At 38.1% G+C, this 10,000-nt stretch overlaps 1 protein-coding gene across 9 annotated transcripts in view; it reads right to left on the bottom strand.

Moving 5' to 3' along the window:
• LOC125028603 (glutamate receptor-interacting protein 2-like) overlaps positions 1–10,000 on the bottom strand; it is a 249,679-nt gene that overhangs the window by 37,493 nt on the left and 202,186 nt on the right. For 8 of the 9 annotated variants that reach the window (XM_047618067.1, XM_047618065.1, XM_047618066.1 and 5 more), the window contains one exon: positions 2,063–2,272. In XM_047618067.1, the coding sequence (XP_047474023.1) occupies positions 2,063–2,272 (210 nt within the window). Of the gene's footprint in view, positions 1–2,062; positions 2,273–6,745; positions 7,458–10,000 lie in introns of all 9 variants that reach the window. The other variant, XM_047618072.1, reaches the window with a different exon arrangement.

Genomic DNA, 10,000 nt, shown 5'->3' with positions numbered 1-10,000 from the left:
TGAAAAAAGCCAGTGAGTTTCGCCACGACCATGTGTTCTACACCATTTATATAACCTTAATTCTCAGCAATTAATAGGTGAACTAACTACAAAATTTCTTGCCATGAGATAGAACAGATTTTATAGAAAACCAGGGGTGCAAGAATCACATTTGTTTTAAGCTGGTTAATTCGCATCTCCCATTCTCAACGCCATCTTATATAAATAAATGAATAAGTAAATGAATAGATAAATTAATATATATATATATACAAACACACACACATACATAGGTGTGTATGTGTTTATATATATATATATATATATATATATATATATATAGACATATATACGTATACATACACACACATACATACACACACACACACACACACACACACACACACACACACACACACACACACACACACACACATACACATACACACGAACACACACACACACACACACACACACACACATACACACACACACACACACATACACACACACACGCACGCACACACACACACACACACACACACACACACATACACACACAAACACACACGCACACACACACACACACATACACACACACACACACACACACACACATACACACACACACACACATACACACACACACACACACACATATCTATATGTGTATATATATATAAATATATATATATATACATAAATATACATATATACATATATATTCACACACACACTCACACATCTCTATCAATCTATCTATAGACAGATAAATAGATAGATAGATATCCAATAATAATAATAATAATAATAATAATAATAATAATAATAATAATAATAATAATAATTAAAAACATAATAATAATAATGATAGCAATAATAAAATCATAAACAATAATAACAATAGTGGAAAAGATAACAATACTAACAATAATAACAATAACAATAACAATAATGATAGTAAAAATAATAACAATAATAATAATAATAATTAATAATAATAATTAATATTAATTAATAATTATTAATAATAATGCTAATAGTAATTATAATAATAATGATAATAATGATAAAACTAACGGAAATAATAATAATAAGAAGAAGATGAAGAAGAAGTAGAAGAATAACAATAATAATAATAACAACAATGATGATGATGATGGTGATCCTCACACACAATACCCAAAACCGGTGTCATGTTTACACAATGTTTGTTTAAGGGTAAAGGTTTATTTATGAATTTATGGCCGACATGATGAGATAAACAATGTGGTCATCTGTTCTCTTTTTATGAGTAAATGTTTTCCAGACATTTTTCAAGCCAACCCACATCCCGTCGTTAACCTGTCATCGTTTTCTCTCTCGCGAAAATTTTAACGGCAAACATGAATTAGGGGGAAAAGACAAAGAGATAACTCGTCTTCTTATTTAGTTTGGGCTATTTTCAAGAATTGGACAGATAGGAGAAATTACAAATGAGTATATTTTGCAATAGCACCAGAGAAAAGTAAGGTATATTGCGCTTTATATAAGTTACCCCTAATTAACGGAGATACCATAGAAAACGAACGCTGTTTGTGAGGGGAGACTCATGTACTTTTAAATATCTGTAGAAAAGTTAAACCAAGTGTATGTTAAAAGATAAATTGAGCCCAGAAAGAAAATACTATCTTTATCCTTTTTTCATACAGTTTACCATATAAGTACACAAAACTTTACTATTCATATTTCACTGTAACCTACAATGATACTCCTCACAGCAATTCATTAATAAACGACCATACACACTGCGTAACATACAGTCAGTACGACTATTAGTAATATTCCATATATATCACCGTCATGAAAACTGACAAATGACACGACGCTTTAAAAAATTAGGGCCTTTGGCACTTGACAAAAACCGTTCAGGAAAATAAATGTAAGTTTACGTTGAGTGTATGTTAAAAATGTATGCTATGCTTTGCTCACCGGAGTGCAAATACTGTATATTTCCTATTGCCATAATAAACGGACAATTGTGTACACCATTAATTAATCAAGACGTTATGAAAAATGAATCAAAACTAAGCATAATACTTACGTGAATTTGGGATTTCATATTCGACTTCTAGATCGACCTTCTCTCCCGCGTTTTTGAGGAGGGAGACGATCTGGGCGTGGGTGAGGGCGTGCGTTTTGATGCCATTCACCGCCAGGATGTAATCTCCGACACTAAGGGCGTCGGAGCGGTGGGCAGGGGATCCTGGGCGCAGGTTAGCCACTCGAGGGCGGTGACCTTTATCCACGCCACCTGGGAGCAGAAAGAAATATTAAAAACGTGTTCGTATTCCGTGGTAAATTTACGTCACAGTTGGTAAATAACAGCATGCTTTATTTATTCATCTTGAGTTTTTTTCAGTGCCAGTTGCCAAATAGCATGAAAAATCTGGACCAAACTGAACACAGGAAACATCTGGGCATAAGATTTTTGAGGTTTTGAGACAAAGTTACCAGCTGGCTAGAGTAACGGCGCAGCTGTTGACAAAAATGACGCCTCAGAACTTTGTTTTTTCGTGAATTCCTTTTACCCATCTCTCCATACCATAATATCAAAGTGTAAATAAAGCACAACCATAGCCCATTTCCACAATTAAGAATAATTCTACGGATTTCGCGAACAACCCACAAGAAAATAAATCATTTGCCAAACCATTCGTCATTCCTCCCTTCGAGTCAACATAAACAAACCACAATTCTTATGAGAACGATGCTTTTACTGTGAAGTAACTACTTAAACGTGATGTCTTTGCTTGCAAGACTTCCCACGCAGCTAAAGGGACAGACATAGCGTACCAACTCATTATATACTATAATTACGTAATCATTTTCTTTCCATTTTTCACGGCAGCACGCTTCAGAAGTTCTGTTCACATATACACAAATATATATATATATATATATATATATATATATATATATATATATATATGTATACAGTATATATATATATATATATATATATATATATATATATAATACACACGCACACACACATATGTGTATAAATATGTGAGTGCATATTTATACATTATATATATATATATATATATATATATATATATATATATATATATATATATATATATATATACATACATATATACGTATATATACATATATATATATATACACACACATATATATATATATAATATATATATATATGTACATATATATATATATATATATATATATATATATATATATATATGTGTGTATATATATACATATATGTATACATATATGTATACATATATATTTATATTTATATTTATATATGTATGTATATACGCATATATATACATACTTACGTGTATGTGCGTGTGTTGTTTTTATTTTCATTTTCATTTTCATTATCAGTATCAGTATCATTATCATGATTATCATTATTAGTATTCCTGTTATTGGTATATCATCATCCTCATTACTCGTTATCATCATTATTGTTGTTGTTGTTGTTATTTTTATTATCATGATAATAATTATTATTATTATAATTATTGTTATTATTACTATCGTCATTATTATTACCATTGTTTTTATCAATGTTATCATTAATATCATTATCGTTATTATCATTATCATTATCATTATTGTGGTTATTGCTAATATTAGTATAGTTATCATTAATTTTACTACCAGTATTATTAGTATCATTTTTATTGTTACTACTATCATTATTATCATCATTATTATTACTATTATCATCATTATTATAGCTATTATTATTATTATTGTTATCATTATCCTGATCACTGTGTTCATCTTTATTATTATTATAATCGTTATTATTGTTATTGTTATTACCACTATTATTATTAGTTATTATTATTGTTATTGTTATTACCACTATTATCATTAGTTATTATTATTATTATTATTATTATCATTATTATTATTATCACCATCTTCGTAATCATCATCAAGATTATCACTGCTGTTATCAACATGATTATTGTTATTATCACAATTATTATAATTATCATTTTTATTATCATTATCATTATTACCATCACCATTATTAGCATCATCATATTTTTGGTTATTATTATTATTACTATTATTATTGTTGTTATTATTACTATTATTATTATTATTATTATTATCATAATAATTGTTATTATTATCATTATCATTGTTATTATTGCCATTATTATCATCATTATTATTGTTATTATTATCATTACCACTATTCTTATTTCTATTAGTAGTAGCAGTATCATTATTAATATCATTATTATCATTATCATTATCATTATCATTATCATTATTATTATTATTATTATTATTATTATTATTATTATTGTTATAATTATCATTATAATTATTATTATTATTATCATTATTATTATCATTTTATTGCTATTACTCTTAGTAGTAGTAGTAGTAGTAGTAGTATCGTTATCAATATTATCATTATCATTTTTAATAGTATTATCATTAACATCATCATCACCATCATTATTTCACCATGGGCAAGTTATAAGATATAACTATAAGATATACCACTTTGAAAAACAGTAATTCGGAAGTTTAAACTTTTACACAATATGTATTATAGTAAGTTTGCGTTGTTAGTGTAAACTGTTCAGACCATTTTTTTATAAGGTGAAGAAAATGGATAGACAATGCGGCAATTGACCGCGCGTGTGACACAGTTTCCAGTTTGAAATTTAATCCTATTTCCTAACTGACTGGCCAAATTGTTATTACTGATTGATTAGGAAAGCCAGAGATGTATATTGGTAAAGAGGGAAGGCAAATTTGGATCAGGAGTTTTTGGGCCATGTTTAGCAACTGCGCAAGAAGGTAACCCTGGCAATGAACTATAGTTGAAAAAAGGAGGGAAGATGGAATGTGTCTGGCCGGAAATCCGTGCCTCATTTCTATTCGCTGAACGTCTTGTCTGAGGCGTCGGGAAGAGAAAGAGTAATAAATGAGTCTAATTAAACAAAGTCACCCAAAGAAATGGTTCATCTGAATCAGAGGGAAAGAAAAAGTCTCCCTGGAAGATAAGTTTCTGTTCCCCGCTGTCGCTGTTTCTTGCCGTCCGCCGATACAGTAACAGGTAATGATGTTGCTCCGGCCACTAATGGGCCCAAGGGTACCGGGGTGCGACGCCGCGTAAACAAATATCATGAGGGTGATCCTATACAGCTACCAAGAGACACAGTGACCCTTTGTGGGCACTCTGGCACTGCTGCTGCTCAAGTGCCTCCACACCTTCCCGCGTGGGACTACGGGCTCTTACATCAACAAATAGGTTACCGCCTTACTGCCGCCATCCCTCTATGGGACGCCATGACGCATTTCTTGGGCACATGCAGGCCACCCATCATCCCACTTGACCTCGGATCATGTCCCTCTCATATCAAAGGGCTCTGGCACCATCTACTCTGCGGTGCCTTGCGCTGCCATTCCTACGCACTCCTCGGCTCCTGATTAGGTCCTCGACGTCCTCCTCTGGCTTTGTATTCTCCCACGTCCTTCCCTTTCTGCCTCATTCACGGACTGACCGCTTATGACCCCCGAGCGGAGATTACGGCCTTATCTCGGCCATCATCACGGGTCGCCATTCACCTCTGACTTGGCACTGCGAGGGAGGAGAGCCATGTGGCCAGAGGGAAGGAGAGAGGAACACTTGAGAATGTCTGTGAGGCACGCGGGGAAAGGGGAGCACCCACGACCACGGGAATGCATATGAAAGTAGCGCCGTGCCCTGGGGACTCTGAGACAGCCTTCCCCGAGTGCCTAAAGGTGTTACGCATCGCAACGAGGGGAAATTGGCGGCCTCCAAAGCTGTCATCGTTCTCCCCTCGAGTCTGTCACGTGTAATCATAGGGTGAACTTTTTGCCACGACCACTGTGTCAACATTCCCCTCTTAGAGCCAGGGTAGGGAGGGGATTAACTACAGTAGACGACTAGAGGTTGCAAGAAAACCGCCGGTGCATGGTGGCAGAAGCGGCAACTGTTCGGCATGAGCACGTACCGTTACAAAAGTCTAAATATAATCCTCCATCATATAATCCGAATACCCGGCGCGCCGTTACGGCTCGCCACGTAACTAGAGGATGAAAAATGATATGTAAAGAATCCTAGATCCAACGTAGGGAGAGCCGCCCTCGCCTGCTTGCTGACAACATAATGGTGACAGATATGACTCGGTTTGTCTTGTATCGTCACCAGCACACTCCCTTGGCCTCGGTTAGCCTCAGTGACCTTGCTTAACCGGTCATTATGTATTGTTTTCGCCTGTGTCCTCCTCTAAGTGGGGGCTTCGTGTGTGTCAATCTCGCGTCTAGACTTCGATTCGACACACCCGAGGTTAGGCTCTCGGAATGGTGCAAGCGGGCACTTCCTAATGAAATAATGATACCGCTGTCCTTGTCTTAAACAGCTAACATGTATGAAAAATTATAGGTGAAATCGTTTATATCAACCTGTAGGTAGTGATTATGATATTATTTAAACACACACACACACACACACACACACACACACACACACACACACACACACACACACACACACACACACACACACACACACACACACACAGACACACACACAGACACACACACACACACACACACACACACACACACACACACACACACACACACACACACACACACACACACACACACACACACACACACACACACACACACACACACACGCACACGCACACACACACTTATATAGTTTTATTGTATTACTTACGCTTCCTAATGCGCGACGCGATGAAGTCCGGGAGAGATACGGAAGACATTCGCTTCAGTTTCTTGAACATGGCGTCGGTCGTTTTTATTTTTCTCAGTTTTCGTTTTTTTTGTGTTCTCTAATTGTTGTGTTTCGTTTTCTACAAATTTTCGTATTGTTTTTTCCAACTTTCGTATTTTTAATTCGTGAATTTTCGTACTTGTTTTCTGTTATTTTCGTATTTCGTATTTCTTCAATTTTCGGATTTATGAGCAGTTTAGAATTCCACTACAATCATCTCAGCTTTATTTTTATCCCCATATTAAGAGCTCATTTTCATGTGGGTTTTTTTAAATTTCATATTCTAAAATATACGACACGATTACCCATAATTCTTCATCGTAAACATGAGGGTAAAGCTTTTTTAAAATTTCCTCCCGAGTGCGCTTAAAGATCTTCACCTCCTTATATTTCGCGCTTTAATAGGCCGTAAGTCACACACACTGGCTCCCACGACCGTCGGTGCACTTTGAAAGCTTTAAGAAGTCTCGTATCAACTTTGATGTTCGTACGACCTTGATTACGACCGGGCTGAAGGTCACCCCCGTACATTTCTTTATCCCCGGTCGTTCGTTCGAAAATGCTGTCCCTTGTTACCTGCATGCCATGTTGTATGTTGGCCCTTTTGTTTGACCTGTTTGATGTGGTGCTGCTACATGTTGGTAGCTTTTAACTGGGGAGAATAAGAGTAATTAGGTAACTTATTGTTTCTCGTTTCCCGTGACGTGATCTTGGCGAGTAAAAAATGCGTTAAAGTGTGTGTATATATATATATATATATATATATATATATATATATATATGAATATATATACATACCTATATAACTTCTTAAGAGATTTACCAAAATAAATATCATAAGAACCTGCAGAGGCAAGTCACGCATCCCATTAGTCAAGAAGCTTATTAGTCTTGCTTCTGACTACACGCCCACACTGCATGTGCGAGAAAATTATATGGGGAGAAGATATAAAAAGCAAGTAATCTGTGAGAATAAATGAGAAGGAGACGACCGACAGGGCGGCTGAGTGCGCGATGCTTCACTCATCCTTCCTCATTACACATTATTCCTAATCCGAACTCTCTCATCACCCAATTACCCACGTATAAATCACCTCATTGAAATCAATTCACATTTCACACTTCGTCGCTAGCTATGCAGAGACGACCCTTCTCCTCACCACCCAAGTAACCAGCTTCGCATCTCCTCATCACCAATTTAGTCACCCTCATGATTCCTCGTGGCTCAGACGATCTACATTCTTCTTAGTAATGTTGTAATCACACATTTGTAAGTGAAACCGAAGTGAAATCATAAGTCAGCCATAGCCACAACTTTGGGGAAATACTTCTGGGGATTTTTTTATGTTTTCGTCTTCAAAGTATTCAACAATCACCCCATTACCACTTTAATTACGCTCATTCCATCTACCATAACACATGAAAGAACCACAACCCACCAACAGAGGCCGGTCTCATCTTGAGGGTAATCTTAACGAGGATGAACAGATCTTGAGGTCAGTTCTTGGAGAGGGATGGCAGAAGGGGGCCATATTTAGTAACACCAAGCCCCGCCCCAACCCTCGCCCCCCGGCCTGACACGCGCTGGCTTGGGTTCACGTCTCGCAGGTTATACGGCTGTTAAGCGGCGGTCGTGTATTAATGAAGTCACTAAGATATTCTGTCTGTAATATGTTACCATTTTCTGAGCTTTTCATTCACAGAATGAAGCACAAAGGGGGCAGTAATGAAGGCCAGATGCGAAGGTGCGCATAAAGAACATCTGTAAATGTCTGGCGGTGCGGAGGTGCGAGAGACCAGGCCGCGTCTGGTATGGTAACTTGCCCCGCTTGGCCGGCCGTTCGGTGAGGGTCGCATATTTGTAACATAGAACAAACTCTTTGCTGGCTTCCTTTTACTTTAAAACTTCTATTACAACAGAAAATATACGTAGATGGCTATGTGATACAACAAAAGACGATTTGTCGGGAAGAAAGAACTGGAGTTCTGCCAGACACACAACGACATTCGTGCAACGCGAGTTGATGCATTGTCTCCACGAATGTGTCAAGAAACGGGATCTCACGCTTACACCTTGTTACTGAGAGATTTACGAAGAGCATGACCTTTCCCGCCCTGCAAGTGTTGATGCCAAGGACTGGTCTGAACCACGTTGCAGTACTTATGCAAACTCTATTGACGGAACACTTAGTAAGTTTGTAAACTATTGCTGCTGCATCATCAAAGGCTTCCTGTTGTCGTATCGCCTCATAATATCATCTCTCACCATCAAAGAGACCAGCTTGGGCATCCATCAGCACCCTCTGCCCCGCGCCAAGGGCCAGAGCTAGCTTGGTGCTGACAGAGGGAGGCAGGCAGTGCTCGCTCGCCCCGCCCACCGCCCGCTCGCTCAGCACCCGCTAAATACCCGGTGTCGCTGCGCCGCCTGCAGCCAATTCAACGAAATTTATCTAACCAACAGCGTAGATGACCTTTATGTTTGAATAGTCGGGAGAAGTAAGCAGCCATTCTTTCAAGAGACAAATTCACAGGATTCGAAACGGAATGGACGCAATGACCCTGATTGTCAACTGAGCGGGATGTGAAGGGCGCCTCATATGGGACCGGGACGTGACAGACGAGGGGCGCGGCGCTCGTCCTAGAGGCTACTTGACCCGTCACGCTGGAGACATCGGAGTGAGCCCGGCCACGTGGCTGAGACCGATTAGATAGACGTAATGGGAGTTTCACGAAGACTGATTACTTGTGTAACACAAGAGCCTGTGGGGACATGCATGCACACGTACACACGCTCACACCCACCACATACCCACACACACACACACACACACAAACAGACAGACACACACAAACACACACACACACATACACATACACACACACACACACACACACACAAACACACACACACACACACACACACACACACACACACTTACAATCCCATTCTCCTATACTCACAACAAACGACAACTAAACACAAAAATACAACCGCGCAGTAACACACTTAACAGACTCGTCGTCACAGAAGCAAAACAAAACTTGAGCCACGCAGGACGAGCATCCCTTCCGCGGTCGACCCGGGAAGGAGACAGACGCAAACACAAACACACACGCACACGACACGACACGAGCGCTACCTGAACAAACACGATTCGTTTGTCGGACGGGGAGCCGACCCGAGGGCGGGGCTGA

This window comes from Penaeus chinensis, chromosome 9 (genome assembly GCF_019202785.1).
Source record: "Penaeus chinensis breed Huanghai No. 1 chromosome 9, ASM1920278v2, whole genome shotgun sequence".
NCBI lineage: Eukaryota > Metazoa > Arthropoda > Malacostraca > Decapoda > Penaeidae > Penaeus > Penaeus chinensis.
Note: the sequence above shows the minus strand (reverse complement) of the source record. Positions and strands in the feature narration are given on the sequence as shown.